The sequence below is a fragment of the Thalia democratica genome, chromosome 6, assembly GCF_965202585.1.
Source record: "Thalia democratica chromosome 6, ktThaDemo2.hap1.1, whole genome shotgun sequence".
Lineage (NCBI taxonomy): Eukaryota > Metazoa > Chordata > Thaliacea > Salpida > Salpidae > Thalia > Thalia democratica.
In genome coordinates, this window is record NC_139170.1 from 16,695,836 (window position 1) to 16,714,709 (window position 18,874).

Sequence of the window (18,874 nt, forward strand, 5' to 3'; positions counted from 1 at the left end):
TTTATTAACTTAACAGTTTATGGAATAATTTAAATACCAAACTTAAAATAAATTTTACGTATATACTACTATACAATGTAAAAATAATACTAATATTGGTATATTTAATAACAATAAAATTTACTTTGTTTTTATTAGGTATTTACTAAATACAATTTTCGCAGTAGTTTGATTTTTTTGTGGTCTAATTGCAGGCTATTTAGTTATACATTTGTATTTTTTAATTTAAGTGTAAATATTTTATATAACATTTTTCAACTAAAATAAATTTTCACTGATTTTATTTTAGTTATAATTTGAAAAAGTCACACGGAAATATTAAAACGTTCATTGTCTTTGATACAGCCTACGGCTAACAGTTTAGAGAAATATATCCATACAGTTGTACTTAAAGTAATTTCACATAAACCATTTATAGTATTTTGTTTATGCGATGATAGTTAAATTAGCTTTACTTGTTACAATCTCATGCTTTAGTTGCGTTTTAAGTAGATCATGTCAGATTACTCAGAAAAATTTAGCAAAAAAGGGAAGTTGCCCAAGTAAGCTACCTTAAAATGTGTAATTTTAAGTGAGTAAAATTTTTAGATAGGTTGCAATCATAAAAATATTTTTTATTCTTTAATTAGTTTAAAGTAGTGTTGATTTTATAATTTACTAAAAGTTATAATAAAATCTTTAAACATTTTCTCAAAAAATTTGTAGTAATACAGACTTATAATTTAAAAGTTTAAAACCTTTTTTATTATACCGTTATACTGCAAAAAATACATTGAATAATACTTAATCTATAAAAACTGTAATAACTAAAATACTAAAGAAAAAAGTAAAACATTATCTATTGTCCTGGGAAATACATTAAACTCTATCTAGGGAAAATAACTTGATAACTGAAAGATTCTTCAAACACCAGTTCCTTAGACCAATTTTTTGAGTGTTTTTTAGTTCAATATAATTTATCTTTTTTAGAGGAAGAAAGTTCAATGGTTTGCAGAGGAATATGCAATGGTGATATTTATGAAGATATAAATAATTGCCCACTTCATTGTTGTGTTAAAAACAAAAAATGTTTGATGAAAGTATTAACCAATTCAGGTAAACTATTTTGCATTGTGTAAATTTTAAATACTATATTTAGTTTACTTTTTATATGATGTATAATTATTTCTTAACTTTTACTTACTGTAAGTAGTTATCTAATCAAGCGTTACTAACAAACACAAGCTTTTTTTTTCAATTTAAGAAATTCTCAGATATTAATACATAAATTTTATTGCAAATTATTCTAACTAAAATACTTAAGTATACATTTAACAAAACATCATTTTATTTTAAACATTATTCCAATATAAACTTTTTTATAAATGTTTCAATTTTTAGAGTAACACTGACGTTATTGCACAAAAAATTTTTTTAAACGAGTTACTTTAAACTTTTTTTCAAGTCAGAGTTATCATTATACTTTACTTAGATCTAAATTTATTTTGATTAGTACTTATTTACTTTTTAGTGCTTATCAGATTAAAATATTCCAATACTTTTTTTGCGCTAACCATAATTAAAATAACCAAAACTTTTAGAAAAGTTGGAGAACATTAACATCAATGAAGCTAAACTGTCAAAAATAAATTTTCTTCATGCAAAAACACTTTTAGATCAGACACTTTTGAAAAAAAGATCAGGTAAAGTTCTTTAAATTAAGTAAAATTTTGAACTTTGAACTGAGTAATTAAAGTTTAAGAACATTAACTTAAGTGTTTTTCTTAAAATTTTTAGCTGTTTATTTTAATTTTTTATTATCAAGTTTTTCATTTACTATTAAAGCTTTGTTTACTGTTTCTGCTTAAAAAAATTAATCATATAAAAATTGCACTACACTAGAATAATTAAATACCCAGTATCAAAAGAGCTTAATTTGAAATTAACATTTATTACAACTTTTATTAAACTACTATTCAATTTTCTTCTTACGTTCGAAAACATATTTTAAAATTTCTTTTAAATACTGAACTAACTTTCAATTTACAACACATTTCAAAAATTTTTATTTTGATTTCAGAGTATTCATAAATTTTGGTATCAAAACTTTTTTGAGAAAATGTTTAAAGATTTTATTATAACTTTTAGTAAATTATAAAATCAACACTACTTTAAACTAATAAAAGAATAAAAAATATTTTTGGTATCAATTTGTTTATTGAAAACATCTAATTTTTTTAACTACTATTTTCCATAGTTTTATCATTAAATGTCTCTGATATTTTTTAACACTTGCTTTAATTTTTATTTTGTTATTTATCGAGATCAAAAATTTCTGAACTACAATAAAAACATATGCTAATGAGCGCTATTTTCTAAACTATTATTCAATTTAAATTTTGAAGATAACAAAACTGTCGGCATTGAAAGCAGATCTAACAACTTAGATAATTGCCTGCCGCAATTTCCTTTTAATTGTGAGCTTTCGCCTCATGCAATGACTATTGAGTACCTGCAACCTGAAATAAACATTCCTTACTGTCACCGGTAAGTTTTTTCAGTAGCATACTGTATTGTTTTAATACATTAATCAAATAATTTTCACTCTTTAAGTGCTTAAGTAGTCATCTATTTTAGTTTGATTACTTTTTCTCGTCAATCAACCTTAAAAATAAACAATTTTTGTAAAATTTACTGGTAAAAAATATTCCAGTTTATAGCTAGATAAATTTATTTTTAAAAGTTTTACAACCGAAACTAAAATCTTAACTTTACCTTTAAAAAAAAATTATAACGTAAGTAGGTAAATATAGTATTTATAACAAAAGAAGTGAGTGAAAACTGTACTCTTGTCTTTATATGAATAACATTATATTACATACTGTTAACTGTTTATTCTTAGTCGTGTTACAAACTGATACATTTTTAGTTAACTTAAATCAAAATAAGTATATGTCAAATTCAATGGTTTTCACTTAGTTCACAAAAATTTTAAAAGGAATCTATTAAAATAAAGCCATTATAAAATTTATAATAACACCACTTTATTTTTGTTTGTGGATTTACAACTAAATCGTTATGATTTACGATGATAGTTTAATATTATTAATGTCAGAGGTATTTTAACTTTAACAATAAAAAGACTGCTAAATTTTAGTTAAAAATTTTTAATTTGCATTGAAACTCTTATAAAAACTAAGACCTTTAAAAATATAAATTATTTAGCGCAAAAAGTTAATTTTTTAATCTTTTTAGCCTTATTGGATGTTATATATATAAATATATTAAACAGTTTAAAAAACTTTTAAAAAACATAAATATTTATTGATGGAATAATAAATATATACATTATTGTTACTCATTAAAAATGAAACAAATTGGACTGACACTATAAGATTAAAAATAACTATTGTTGAAATTTTTCAAACGATTTATAAAAATTTTAGGGATTTTACTACCAAAAATACAGCACAAAATGGCATTTCTTAAAAAACATATTTATAAAAGGCAGTTTCAATTAAACTATTGACTTTATGTTTTAGCTTTAAAATACTTAATCACATAACGGAGAAAAAATATTATAAGCTAAAACGATGAAATTATTAAAGTAAATTAAAGTTAAGGTTGTTTACTCGTATACACAAGTATTGAAAAATAGAGCTTTTATTAACCTTAAAAGGATAGTTTTTCTACAAAGATATTTTGCTCAAAAGTTTTAGTAACTTAACAACTTTTTATCTTTTTAAATAATTTAAATAATTTTTCAAGAACTACATGGTTACTTTTTTCTAAATTTTATTTGAAGTTTTCAGGCTTAAAACTTTTACCTTTGAAAAAAGTCAGTTAAAACGTGCAAAGTATTTAAATCTTCACAAAAGCAGTTGTACAATATTTTAGTAAAGGTTTTTTATAAAATATATTTAGCGATGAGCTAGTTTTTAAAAATGTGAATAACGACGAATGTACATCTTAAAATAAAGCTCCTAACTTACAGTCGTGTGATTAAAAAGTTATTTAAATAAAAATACAAGTTTAACGTAAGAAGAGCCATGTGAATTTAAGAGTTTTTTTGTTTACTGACGTATTTTGATCAATGAATGAATATAAATTTATAAAAAATTAAAAAACTATAAAAAAATATTTTTACCAGACGATTTATTAGCTACTCTTTTTGTTGGCTAATCAAAATATTTTTTCATACTGATGAAAAAAAATCTAAATTTATTTATAACCAGATTAAAAATATTGAAAAAATTTTTTTAAATATTAATTTAAGTTTTAATTGTAGGTATTGTAATTAACTATACTGTTCGTTATTGTATACAACATAAACTTCTTTTATTACGCTACTAAATCTAAGACGTTCTGCAATAAAATAACAAATGTTATAATTTGAAATATTATTTTACACAAAAACTTGATTTATTTTTAACCTAAAAATACAAAAAAAAACTAATATACCTTTTAAGCTCGTATAAGACTAAAATATTATTTTCAGAATACCTTGCCGCGAAACAAATCCGAATTTGAACTTTGACGAGGCGTCTTGCCTGTCGACTCCCGGATGCGCCTTCGACTCCTCACTGCTCTTCTACAGGCTTGTGTACGGCAACGCTGTCATGCCCACTGTGCCCGTGTGCCATTTGGCCATCAGAAACAAAGTTTTCATCAACGCAGCTGTGAATTTCGTATCAAAAGTTTGTTATGGTTTTTCTAACAACTTAACGTGAAAATATAATGCATAGGATTTAAAAAATAAAAACTTTGAACAAAGTTAATAAAAGCTTGTAAATGCAACGATTATTCTAGTACAATCTAAAAAGTTGGAATCCAATACTAACAAAGTGTCTCATAAAGACGAAAATAGTGGAAATTTTCAACAATCCTCCCGGCTGTGAAATGGTTCTCATGTTAGAGTTTCTCAAAAATAAAGCGAAATTAGCTGGATGGAAAAGTTTGTAAACTTTAAATTTTAAGTAAATATACTAAAAATTAATTTCAAAGACCAATCAAATAGGTTTTAGATTAAAACTTGTTGTTTAAAATGCTAACTTTTTTGCAAGGTAGATAAATTTATATCTGAAAATATATAGTTAATAGTTGCTAAAAAAACAAAATCGAAAAACTTAAATAATACCTTTTATAATGAACACAGTCAGTTTGTATGAAGAGTTATTTTTCACTAATAATTTAAGAACATGTAACAAAGGTTTTATACCAAGTACTAAAAAAATAAACTTCTAAGCTATAAAATCAAAAAATTATTTACAAATGCATTAAAATTCCAGACATAACCGGACCAGAATGCCATTTCATCGGGGCGTGCTGGCTGAAGGGCAGGTGCTTGCACCCTGTCAACAAAACTGGTCAGTTTGTTGTGCCGTCCACGCACGACATGCTTCCGCCAGGCGCTCCAATGATGTTCGGCGAAGCTGAATGCGTTCGGCTCTCTCCGCGAGAAAACCTCGCAGACGCCTACCACGCCTGCATGAAGTCTGGATGCTCGATGAGCGTCGACGAGAGTTTGCTGCAGAGTAGCATGATCGAAAGTGCAAAACAACGACTGCACTCGAGCGTTCTTGACAAAGTCGCCTGCATGGTAAAAACAGGAGACGCAAGACCGGACAATTATAAAGATATAATAGAAAATTTAAATGTCGCTAGCAGGGTTTCCGTTGAAGATATTGTTGGCAGCGTTCCTTTGATAAACTTCGGCAAAGACTACGGGAGTATCAAACTTTTGAATGTAACAAACCACGTCGGTGTTAGCTTTGCCAGCGAATTCAAAGTTTCGAAGAAAAACCAATGCAACAAGAGCAAGTTCTTAAAACTAGCAGACGAAACGCCGAAGCTTGACAAATCGAGATGTCCATACTTGTTCAAACTGCTGCCTGGCCATCCTCCGCTGAGCGGCCGCCTTGATGGCTGCTGCGAGCTTCCAAGCTGCTTTTTACCGAAAGCTTTGAATAAAGTGGCGGGCGTCAAAATGTCGGGTGTCGCCGCATACCTGACACCCTGGTTGTCATGGAGCGGGTGCTCGAGCTCGTGCGGTGACGGGGTTCAAACGAGAAGCCGGCGGTGCGTTGGGGATTTCCCCTGCTCCAGCAGCGAGCTTAAGCAAACAAAATCGTGCGCCGGTCCCCTTTGCCCTCGTTTGGGCAAATGGAGCGCATTCGGCATTTGTGACCACGACTCTTGCATGAGATCCAGAAACAGAACATGCTTGCTCGAACCGTGCCAGTTGGAAGAACTGGTTGAATATAGAAAATGCAGTTTCGTAGAGTGCAAGCAGAATTGGAGCAGTTGGAAGCCGGATCCCTGCACGAGCTCTTGCGCCATTCAGCGAAGGTCCAGAATGTGCGTTCACGGCCGCGGGAAAATTTGCAAAAGTTTTTACGACTCTGAAAGGAGGTACTGTTCCGACGAATGCTTCGCGATCAAATTGAATAATAAATATGTGTTTAACCAAAACTTCTATTTACCATAGATTTTTTAAATATATTTATAGGAAATAGTTTATCTTTTATAAAAAAAGGCAATTCATTTATAAAAGCAAATTGAAATTTCTTTAAATTGTTTTAGATTTTTTAATTGTAAAATGTTAAAATTTTTCTATTTTTTTATCGATTACTATAAGGTAAAAATTTAAATATTTTCTAAATATACTTTTTATACATTTTTTAAAATACTGTTTTTTATGTTATGTATTTGATTAGTATGATCATTTTGTTTTTTAAATAAATTCACTTTCCTTAATATTAAAAAAAAAGTTAAGAATATATTAATTATCAATTTTAGTCGATGTTTTGAAATTTTTTGTTCTACACTACTAAATTACATTATACTTTATTTAAAGTAAAATAAACTGTCTGAAATTTAAAAACTACCCAAAAATATAAATACGACTAGTTTGTATTCCTATTTATTCTTATATGTTTTATTTTAATTTTTACAAAGAAGTTTAGATTTATTGAAAAATTATTACTATGTTTTCTTTTTTAAACTTTAACTATAGTTTAGTAATCAACCAAAAGATTATTATTAAAAAGGTATACAGTTGTTTTAGGATCTGGATTGATTTTTGGAATGTTTTTTATGTATTAAATTTGTCTTTTAAAAAACCTAAAATAAGAAAGAAACATTTTTAGTTTAACTACATAACATTAGTTATTAAAAGATTAATTCTTAAACAATATTTGACTAAAAGCCAAACAACTTGTCAAACGCATTAAATTAATGTAGTAGTAACTCTTAAAAACAAGCTTTAATTAGGTATTTTTTTACTCTAGTTTAAACACAGTGCTTCCTAACTTGGGAACGGGTCAAAATTGCACGAAGACAAAATTGCACGAGGTTACTAAATTGCACGAAGAAAAATTTGCACGAGGGCACAAAATTGCACGAGGGAACAAAATTTCACAAAGACAATTTTGCACCAAGGGTCAATTTTGCACGAGTTACATTTTTGCACGCGAGAGTAAAAAAAAAAACAGAAATAAAAACTAAAGGATGAATTAACACAAAAAAAAAGCTACTGACCGAGGGTAAGGGTTAGGGGTAACAACGAAAGTAAAATAGAAAAAAAAACTATATAAAAAAAAAAAATTACAAAAAAATTATTTCAAAAATTCAACCCGTGCAAAAATGTCTTCGTACAAATGTGACCTTTCGTGCAAAAGTATCTTTGTGCAGTTTTGTGCACTCGTGAAATTTTGTCCTCTCGTGAAATTTTGTTCGTTTGTGCAAATTTGACAGCTACTCTCCTCACTTATCCGGCCAGGTTGGGAAAGCGTTTTTTTTTAATTATGGCCGGATTAGCCTTTTGCTGGATAAGGAAAAAAATCGTTTATTTTTAATGTTAATCTATCTCTTTTATACTAATGCAATGCATATAATGAAACGAACACTTAATTTTCAGTTATTTTTTATTTTTTTCTTAACGAAGCCAACAATTAAAACAGATGAAAAATTAACAAAACAACACTATGATAAAGTTTAAAACTAGTTTAAGATTAAGAATAATAAAATGTTAAAACTATTACGTAACTATAAATTGCTGGCTTAGTTATAGAAATTAAATTGTAAGTTTATTTGTAGTAAAGCATTGATTTTAGCTGAATTATATATCTATATCTCAAATGAAACCGGCCGGACATGTAATGTACTGGATAAAATAGGACATGATGAACGAGGAAGCACTGTACTATAATAAAAGTTATGAATTTAATGTATTGGTTTGTTTATATTACATCATAATTACACTAATCTTTCTAAGTTTTTATCTATATGTTTTATTGTAGTAGTCAGTAAACTGTCGTTCGTGAGTCAAACGTCGCCAACTATTTACTTTTCTATCTAAAACCATATTTGGTCCTAGGACCTGGTGCACAAAAAAACCTTTTAGTTATCAAGTCGTACATTACGGATACCTTTTAACGTCTTGTCCAGGACTAATATTATAATTAAGTATTAAGTATAATAATACTATAATTATAATATAATACTATAACCTTTGTGGTATAAACTTACAACTACGCTCTAATTTTTATAATTAACAGTTTTGTTTTTATCCTCACTTTAAAACATTTTTGGTATAAAACAATATCTTTTTCTTGATTACTACATATATTTACGATCGGCGAGTAACTTTAAAAGCACAACTATTCTGATATAAATCCAAAAAACAAAGGTTTTTTGAATTGTACTAAATGGCTATTTAAAAGTTACTGTTTTGCACTTGTATGGATCCAAGCTTACTTTCTATTCTTTTATAAGAGTTTTAATACGTGAAGTCCTTCTAAAGCATAGCGGTATAAACACGTGTGTTTATATACAACTAACACTTTTCGTAACATTTTAAAGTTATCTACTTAAATTAAAGTAGTGCCTTAAGAGCCCTTGTTAGATTTCTGTTTTACCAAATGGTGCTTAGTTAATATTATACACTATATTTTAAATTACTTTTTGCACTTAAATAATCAAATTAGATACATGAAGATTTAAGTATAGGGACCCATAGCATTTATAGTCCCTAAATAAAAAAAAACTTAATTTAAGGCAATTCTGTGTCACCTTTGTCATAGTTCAAGTGCACGAAACTTTTTTAAAGCAACTAATTTTGACTTCCTAAATTAGAAAAACTATGTTTATTGTAATTATACAGCACAGATATGGGTAATTTCTCTAACCAGCGGGCAAGATTTAGCATTCGTTTGTACATAAAATGTCAAACAAATGTACATCGACTTTTGCTGGTTGCTTGACTGTTGTAAACTAATACTAAAAATGTTTTAACCACAAAATTACAAGTTTTTATAAAGTTAGAACTACAATGTTAAAACTATATCAACTATGTAACAGTTTTTAATATTTTTATTAATTCTAGCAGGCAACACATTTTTTCTTAAAGTGCCGAGAGTTAACCACCTCTACTGTACAGCATACATACCATTTGGCTGCAACTGTAGAGTCAAATGTTAATGCTCATTCAAAGTCGTTATAAATATAGCTTCTTTAAATCTAGCGGTAAAAACTTATACTTTTATGAACTTAAATAATTAAAGCTGAATGCTATATTAACTGCAAAAATGTAAACACAAGATTTATAAAAAATGATTAACCATCTGTTCCTTAAGGTAAGTATAATTTTACACTTAAGCTCAAAATAACAACAAAAATGTCGTTTCATTGTATACTTTATTTCTTAGTGTATGATATACAGCGATAAAATACGTTTTAGTACTATCTAAAGTTCTATATTTCTTAGATTAGCTGATAATGATCTAACTTAAAGAATATCAATATATAACTTTTATATATCTTTTTTTGTTATAATATCACGTTGAAAATATAAATTTAGATTAGTTACTTCTTTAATGCCCTCGAATAAAAAGTGTAAACAAGTGTGCAACTTAAAGCTTAATACATTTATATCACTTAAAGTTGCATTTTATGTTTTTCTATCAATTTTCTTATCCAATCAATGATTTTTGTAGTTATTACAACAATAAACTAAATAAAAACTTTTTTTCTTAATTAGTTTAGGTATAACACTTTGAGTTTTATTATTGTTTTAAAAATTTACTGAAGTTAGTTTAACTACTTTTTTGAAAAACAAAGTTAGTTTAAATTTATTAAAGATATAATGAGGTTTAGTTGCTTTTCTTATCAATTTTATAAGCATCAAAACATTAATGTTTTGTTATGTTTTAGTACTTAAAGAGCATTGCTGTAAGTTTAAGTACTAAAATGGAGCATTGCTATAAGTTATAATTCGTACTGTTTAATACAATTTTAACTCTTTAGAACTTTATTGTTTATAAGCTTTTTAACTATTTTAATTTCATTATTAACCGAGAAAGCACTCAAATTTAAAAAGCAAATTTTACTTTTTTGAAGGTAACCTATTAGCTTACATACCATTTCTTCGATATTTTTTACAAAGGTTAGTTGTTCTATTTTAGTTTAAAACCTAGCTGTTTTTATAGCTTTATACGTGCAAACTTGATAATTAAGCATGTAAGTAGTTAATCTAAACTTCGTTTAGGTTTACAAGAAATCTTATTTTAGGTTTAACTTAAAATTACTAATCTTTGTTTATTTTGTTGGCTTTTTAGTTTTAAATACTTTAAAAATTTATTAGTTTTGTAAAGTTTACTGATAGTTTTAGCTTACTGATTTATTTAATCAGTATTTAGAACTTTATTTAAAAATCTTAAATTATATTTATTTTAAAAAGTTAAACTAGCTATCGAAAATCTCGATATTTTCTACAGTTTAATGTAAGGTCAATGACAATTTTTGTAACTATTATGTATGCTTGTATAACACAACATAACATGTTTTAAGAATAAATTATTATGTGTTTGATAGATGAATTTATGTATATTTATCTATGTAAAGGAAAACAATAAAATCTTTATAATCTATGCACAATGAGCATCTTATAACATTATTATAGTTAACAACGTATAAGCTTTATTAAAAGATTAAAACTTGTTAACTTTTCACTAATTAATTCTACTTGTTTACTTTTGTTAATTGTTTACAAACAAATTATTTTACATTAAAAAGTGAATATGTTTAAAAAGGTTAAAACAACTTAAAACAAATCATAAAACACTATAGGTTAAGTATAAGAACTAATTACCTAATTGCAACTTGTTTAAACCAAGTAAATTTTAAAAGTCTTAGAAAATTTTTTTTATCAAAATAGTTTGCAAGTTAACAAAATGATAATATTTAATTTTTTCTTTTTACTATTTTGTTTTAAGCTTAAAAGTTAAACAAAAAACTTTTATTTGTCAACGTCAATTAACTATTTATTTGTTATTTTTATAGCAATTTTAAAGTACACTTTATATTTTTATCTATTTGCTTATGTTTTTTTAAGCTGTTAGCATTAATAACATAAATTTTAAGTAGTTAGTTAACAAATAGTTAGTTTATATGTCTTTAAAAGTTTTTTAGTTTTTCATAGTTTTTTTTTTGATAATTTACAGCTTTTCTGTAATTAAACACTTTTTTCAGTTTATAAGTGTATTTTATATTTACAATGATTACAACACAACTTAAAAACTATAATTTAAAAAATACATTAACTAACTTAGAGTATTAAATATACACAGATCTAAAAAAGTAGGAACAACTTTGAGAACTTTTTTTAAGAGTTATTTTCGACTTAATGATTAATTTTTTTTTTTATAATTATGTATTTACTATAAACTATAACAATTATCTTTAAATATAACCTTATATAACAAAAGCTGTATTTTTGAAATAGTTTTAAAAATGCAATAGATCTTACTAAAGTATTTTAGACGAGTATACTTTTTTACAAGTGCAACTGCAATATTGAAGTAGTAAATGTTAAAATTCTAATTAATGTCAACAAATCCGAATTTAAAAAAATTCTTAATTGTTTTCAAACCCTAATACTATGTTTTACACAGAAGATGTTCATATAGTTTTAATTTAACTTGCCAGCATATAATTCAATATATTAAAAATGGTACTAACTTGCGATGAAGCGATGTTCTGTTTTTATATACTGATAATGGCCATGTTGTTCATGGGAGTATTTACTTACTTTTGGTGGCCTAAAAAGCAAGTAAAGGAACATAGGAGACTAAAACTTCTTTCAGCAGTTCATGGGAGTAAAGACTGGCACAAAAAAGCATTGTTAGCAAATAGAAAAGAAGAAGGCAAGTTTTTTAAACTACAAAGTCTAATCCTAGCCGTTTGGGTCATTCTCTTTGCTATATTGTACAGTTTCACGATGTATCCAACAAGCAACGTCCAATACAATCCGTATGAAGTGCTGGAAATTGCCAGCAACTCTAACATGACAGTAATCAAGAGCAAATACAGAGAACTTTCTAAAGTCTTCCATCCAGACAAAGGGGGTAACGAGGAAAGTTTCATAAAAATAAAACAAGCTTACGAGACTCTTACTAATCCCGAATCTTATAAAAATTGGCAGCTGTATGGTCACCCTGACGGCAAACAAGTTACTGAGTTTGGCATAGCTTTTCCAAAGGCCTTACTAAATTCGTCCAATTGGGTCTTCATTTCCTTGTTATACTTGGTTGGTCTCTTTTCATTCAGACGTGTAGTTGAAAATAAATTTGAAGATAAAGACCGTAATGACAGCAGTAACCAGATTGACATGGTAACAGACAGGATTTACACTGAAGAAATTTTGACACGTGAAAATCTTAACAAATTATCTGGTGTTGTCAACATTTTTTCTTTTTCAGTTGATTTTCACGATAAGTTCAATCCAGAAGTTCGTGAATTGACTAACGAGGTTTATTTAAGCTTGGAAGGCCTTGCAGAATGTCTCACAAACAATTGTGGTATTAAGGTATGTGACAATAACGCACCGAAAAAAGACTTGTTCGGTCATCCATACACCGCCAAGACTCGCATGTTGCTGTACTCTCATCTAGTAGGTATAGTTGGCGGGTTAACAGCAGAACAAGAAGAAGATAGAGACTATATCCTAAAAAAATCTCCAAGTTTGTTAGATAAAATGGTCAACGCTTTCGCACGTGCAAGTTTCATGGGGACGTCAATGCTTAAAGAACCAGTTTCGTTGAACATCGCAATACTTCAAAAAATAATAGATCTTTCTCAGTTGACCATTCAAGGGCACATGGAAAACGATTTACCTTTACTGCAACTCCCAAATATTAGTGAAGTTACAGCTAAATATTGTGCATTTGGTCAAAAAGTCTCTGTTGTCACTCTAAAAGATTTGGCCTGTATTACTGAAGACAAACGAAGGCAATATCTTCATAAACTAAACGATGATGAATATGAACAAACAATGAGTATATTGAAAAACTTTCCTCATATTGAAATGGAAGTTGATGCATCGGTTCTTGGCGAAGAAAATATCACTACAAACGCTCTTGTTACCGTTAATATTCAAGTTAGCAGAACACCAATGTCTGAGGTTATGAAGAATAGTTCTAGTAGTAAAATAACAAAAAAAGATAAAGTTTTACTTGCAGCAAAAGGTGTTGATCAGGTAGAAAAGTATGATTCTTTGATAGAAAAATTTAAAGCAATCTGCGAAAATAAAATAGAAAATTTTATTAGAAGAAGTGAAGTCAGACCTCACACCGTTTACACTCGTAACTTTCCGCAGGAGAAGACCGAAGGATGGTGGGTTTTTGTTGAAGACAAAAACAACGAAATGTTGATGTTTGCGCCAAGAATCCAATCGATTTGCAAGTTGGATGCAATTGGTGAAGATGATGCAATCGAGCTTCAGTTTTTGGCTCCCGAGGAAGCTGGCAGGTACACGTACGTCGTCTGGTGCAGGTCTGACTCAATGTACGGTTGTGACGCGAGCGTTGAGTTGGAATTTACCGTGCACAAAGAACAAGTTGGAGAAGAAGATATTGAAGATGGTGAAGAAAATGATGTTGCTGCCATTGAAAATACTGAAGAAAATAGTAATGAAGAAACTGGAAGTATTCGAAAAAATATTCTTGGATCTGCTGAAGGTGTTGAAGAAAAAAACAAAAACCGAGTTGATAAAGCAGTTGAAGACAGTAATTCGGAAAAATTTGTCGAGTCTAAAAATGTCGATTTAAATCTTTTAGAAGAAAATTTGGATTAAAATTAACATATTAATATTGTTACTATTTAGCAGTATTTTATATATATCGTTATTTTTACCATAGAAATAAAGTACCAACTTATAAAAACACATAAGTTTATATTATTAATAAAAATAAAAATTAAGATAAATGTGCAGTGCATGGCTATTATAAAGAGTTAATTGTTAAGTTTATATGAATAGATATAGACTTAATTAGTTTTTAAATTACATTGCAACAAAATAATGTTTATAAAAAAAAAAACGCTCAAAAATTTAGTCCAAGGACCTGTTGTACAAAAAAACCTTTTGGTTATCGAGCAATTGTTTTTGTTTTAATTTTTATTAACAAACATTACTAGCAATTGGTGTTTTTGAACTTTTTTTGAGTCTTAACAAAAATCGTATAATTAAGAAGTAATTTTTATGATTAAATTTATTGCAGTTCAAGTTTTGATTTTAAATTCATTTAATACTTAATAAATTGATCATATAAAAATTTTTTATAAATTTTAAGGACTCAACACGATTTTAACTGAAGAAACATTACTGTTTCTGTAATAACTTAAGTATTTTATAATATTAAAAAAAAAAAAAATTCCAAAAAAAACGCAGTTCATAATCTTAAAAGTAAATATTTGTAGAAATAGAAAGTATACACTATTTGAAAATAAAATTTTATATTTTATTTACTAACAACAAATTGTTTGGTAATACTATTTGGTTTTTGAAAAACTATTTACATTTAGGTTTTATTATATGTAAACTAAACTTTGAATTTAGTCGTAGAAAAATACTAATTATGTGTTTTGTATAAGCACCAAATATGCTAATAAAATTAGTTTTTTTTTTTTTAAATAAATGTGTTAACATTAACTACCCTAGACAATCTAATATATTTAAATTGTTAAAAAAGCATTGATTATACTAAAAAATTATTTTATTAAAAAACTTATATCTTCATTCTAAAAATCATTAAAAAATCACTTTTCAAGTTCAAATTATAAATTAAGAATTTCTCAAAAGGACTCTTTCTTGTTTAATTTTAACAAGTTTTGTAAACTGATAAAGGAATTTACTTAAGTGGAAATTAGGTGTATAGCAAGGGTCTGCAAACTACGGCCTGTTAAGCGGAACTACCTGGCCCGCTGATTTTTGTCACGTCATTTAAAAAAAACCTTATGCTTAAAAAAAAAAAGATTTTATATTAACAATAGTAAGTTAAAATACTTTAGTAATTGACAGCTCTAGTCACTTAATTTACGGCAGAAATGATAATTTTTGTTAATGAACAAAAGTAAGTATTGAAATAGAGACTACGAGTTTTCAACATTGTTTACATTAGTTCGTACCTTTTTAATAAGAAAAATTTATGTGTTATCCAAATGAAGTTTAATAAGCCTCGAACTGCTACTTAGTAGAAATATTTTTAACCATACCATAAATTTAATTGTTAGAAAACTTAGCCTTTGTTTAGTTTGCTTTTTAATATCTGAAACTAAGTATTATGATTAATAAGATTATGTGATTTACATTAAAATTAAAGCTCCAGTACTTGGCGTAGATAATCATACAAACACTCTTTACTAAAATTATTTAAAGGAAAATTTAAAGATAAATTAGAGTGTTTTCAAAGAACACGTCAGTTAAAAGAGTCTGAAAAATTAAAAAGATACTCAATTTTGAGTTTTTGCTAAAGTTGTTTTATTTTATTATATTCAAGTCTATTAAATCTTAGTATTATATAAATACATACAATATACATCTATACTTTAAGCTTAGCCTCAAAGTACCTTTCTTCTGAAGGTTTACTTGGTTAACTATCAAAAAAAGGAACAATAAAAATTAGAAAGAAAAAATTATGATAATACTACGAACTAAACTTAAAACTAATACTAAGTTAACATATTTCAACTACAAAGATAAAGAAATATAGTTATTTTATGTTAAAGTATATATGTAATAAGGTTGTTTTTGATAGATGATTTTCTATTTTTAAGGGTATCGAAATTTGATCTAAACGAAAATTCTTTAATTCAACTTGCGCCAACTAGCATCATTTCTGTTATAGACTGAATTTTCAACTTATTTTAAAGCTCTAAATACGCTAGAGTAATGACATCTAGCAAACTTTCAGTGAAATTTTTTTTTTTAGTTGCGGGTCAACTGTGAGAAATAATCAAATATCAAAATTCATTTTTGTTATTTTATGTCTACTAAAATAATAAAAACAAAACCTAACAGCTGTTTTACTAAGCAATAATTACAATTTGCGCGTAAATTATCAAAGTAATCCGTAACAAATATTTTAAGTGCGCGACAATTCAAACTTTGACATTTCAAAATTCGACAACTATAATTCTCATAATTCTAAGATATTTTTAAATATATCTTTATTAAACATCTAAAGACTATAAAATTATATCTTGTTAATTACACCTACATGTGCATTTATTATAAAAAAAAGAGATATGGCTAAAAAAGGTTTAAAACTTGTTAGAATTTGTGCTTATTATATTAATATACACTTTAAAATACTTTTTCATTGTATTCTTATTAATTAAACTTCGATGAACACTTTACTTTTTTTCAAATACTAACTACTTTTTGAGATATTGGCTCTTATAATTTTTTATAAGAATATGATTTGTCATAATTTAAATTGTATGTAACCAATAACTTTTGACTGTGTTATTAATAAAGTTAAGATTTGTTGTGTTTTAAATTAATTTTTTTTTAACATTTTCTATATCTAATTTTAGACTAATTCTTAAAATCAAACTATTTTTACGATTTACTTTATTAAAAAGTTTTCCGTAACTGTAAAAACTAATACTTAGTAATATTTTTAATTTCTTACTCCGATTCTTTAATACAATAAAAAAAAATTGCACTTTAATTTTTAATCATGTTAGAATTATTTATTGCTTTTGAATTTATATGTCGGTTTTCAGTTAGGACTAGTTTTGTCTGATAAATAGTTATTTTCTAGTACTATACTAAGCACATAGTACTTATACTTTGTAAATTAAAAGCTTAGTTTTAGTATTCTAGATTTGAATATAAAGTTTTATTACAATCAAAATCTGAATATCAAAAAATTGATTATTGCTGTACAAATTTTTCTATCGCTTTGCTACAAACTTTAAATTAATTTGAATCTAAACATTCAATAAAAAAAAACATTAACTTTCATATAGAAAGTCTAGATTAATTTTAAGGTGTAAAAAACAAAAAAAATCAATTGTCACATTACTCAGCAAGCATACACTGCACAGGCCGATACTTGTTCAAGAAACATTACTTAAAGTTTAACAAAACTATCCTTTTTACATTGTTGATTAAAGAAAATATCGATAAAATTATTCTAAACTATTTTTTATATTGAAAAGCATAAATTAAAAAAAAACAAAAATTTGATCTTATTAGCTGAATTATCGGACGGCAAGTTTTTTAGAATGAGATCTGGTTTTAGTTTAAATTGAAGTTTGTCACAGTCACTAAAGACGCTTGATGTTTTAGATATATAAAAAAAGATACTTTAAACTACGAAGCTACCATTTTTTGGCATAATAAGTTTAGTTAAGCTTTGTCTAGTTGCCTTGAAAAAGTGTCCACAAAGCAACAAATGTCGAATAATCGATAATGGTAATGATTTGAGAAAAATAAGCGAGACTCTTTAGAGCCGAAGTCCGGAATTTTGCCGTGAGAATTTGTTTTTTAAATTCTATTTAAATGCAGTTTATTCTATTCTATAGAAATAAATTTTATAAAAAGTTCGTGTATATATATATTTTTTTTACTTACCACAGATGTTCTTGTGCTAAAACTTTATTTCAACTAACGATAAGAATATTCTTAGAGCTTTTTGAGACTCCGTAGATCTGTTCTTAAATTTATTTGAGAGCAGTGAAACGCCGTTAGTTGAAATAAAGTTTTAGCACAAGAACATCTGTGGTATACATTCCGATAAGCTTAGCTTATCAGGATCTCCAGGATTTAACGCCTTATAACGTTACATCTTATATTTTTTTTTACTTATATATGGCTTTAGTTTGATCATTTTTTTTTATTTCACTACTTTCCTTATTCTGACAACTTTAAAATTTTAAGACAAAAAACATCTGTTTTACTAAAAAAATGTAATATAAAATAAATAAAACATTAGTACTTGTATATACCACCAAAAATAACCTCTAAAAAATTTAACTTAATAAAATTTAAAACAAATTTACAGTTTTTGTCCAAGTTTATGTTATAAGTTTTGTTAACTAACCCATTTAAACATTTTGTTTTCTCGTTTTATTTCTTAATAGGTACCTACCATTTTTTTCTTAAAATATTTTATTTGTTTTTTATATTTGTCTATAACTAAGTTTTAGCAAACAACTAGTTTTTTAATCAAAATATTGTTCAAATAACTGTTTAACTTTAAATATTTTTACTTTTAGCTTTAGATTTTGGTGTTTATCTCTTTGTTTTTGGTATTGCAATACCAAGGTCAAGTCGCTAAAAAAAATTGTTATTACGTTAATTTGTAACAAATAAATGTGTAGCTTAAATTGATTTTAGCAGTATGTTTAGACTTAATTTGACTGATGATGTAGGCTTCATTTGATAACTTTAGAAACAACTGTCTTACAAAAACAAAAGTATTGTGTTCAAACTATGTAAGTAAAATATTTTGTATAATCAAGACTCTGCAAGTTTTCTTGGATTTTGTAAAATTGCCACACTTAAACAACAAATACTTCCCTTATTCCTGTACTTATAAAAATTCTTTGT

At 26.7% G+C, this 18,874-nt stretch overlaps 2 protein-coding genes across 2 annotated transcripts; both read left to right on the plus strand.

Annotated features, from left to right (window-relative positions):
- Positions 1-437: 437 nt before the first annotated feature.
- On the plus strand, positions 438-6,619 carry LOC145837904 (uncharacterized). Its single transcript, XM_082945389.1, has 7 exons — positions 438-542; positions 970-1,095; positions 1,581-1,682; positions 2,385-2,526; positions 4,478-4,676; positions 4,789-4,933; positions 5,268-6,619. Exons 2-7 carry the CDS (start codon positions 984-986, stop codon positions 6,464-6,466), a joined length of 1,899 nt encoding a protein of 632 aa, XP_082801515.1. The 5' UTR covers positions 438-542; positions 970-983; the 3' UTR covers positions 6,467-6,619.
- Positions 6,620-11,986: 5,367 nt separating this feature from the next.
- Positions 11,987-14,110, plus strand: LOC145838862 (translocation protein SEC63 homolog). Its single transcript, XM_082946483.1, has 2 exons — positions 11,987-13,521; positions 13,585-14,110. Exons 1-2 carry the CDS (start codon positions 11,987-11,989, stop codon positions 14,108-14,110), a joined length of 2,061 nt encoding a protein of 686 aa, XP_082802609.1.
- Positions 14,111-18,874: the final 4,764 nt, after the last annotated feature.

Coding starts and splice junctions, on each gene's coding strand:
- LOC145838862 (XM_082946483.1), top strand. CDS start 11,987: ATGGTACTAACTTGCGATGAAGCGATGTTCTGTTTTTATATACTGATA. Junction 13,522..13,584: donor GGTGTTGATCAGGTAGAAAA/GTATGATTCTTT, acceptor AAATTTTATTAG/AAGAAGTGAAGTCAGACCTC.
- LOC145837904 (XM_082945389.1), top strand. CDS start 984: ATGGTTTGCAGAGGAATATGCAATGGTGATATTTATGAAGATATAAAT. Junction 1,096..1,580: donor GAAAGTATTAACCAATTCAG/GTAAACTATTTT, acceptor CAAAACTTTTAG/AAAAGTTGGAGAACATTAAC. Junction 4,934..5,267: donor GAAATTAGCTGGATGGAAAA/GTTTGTAAACTT, acceptor TTAAAATTCCAG/ACATAACCGGACCAGAATGC.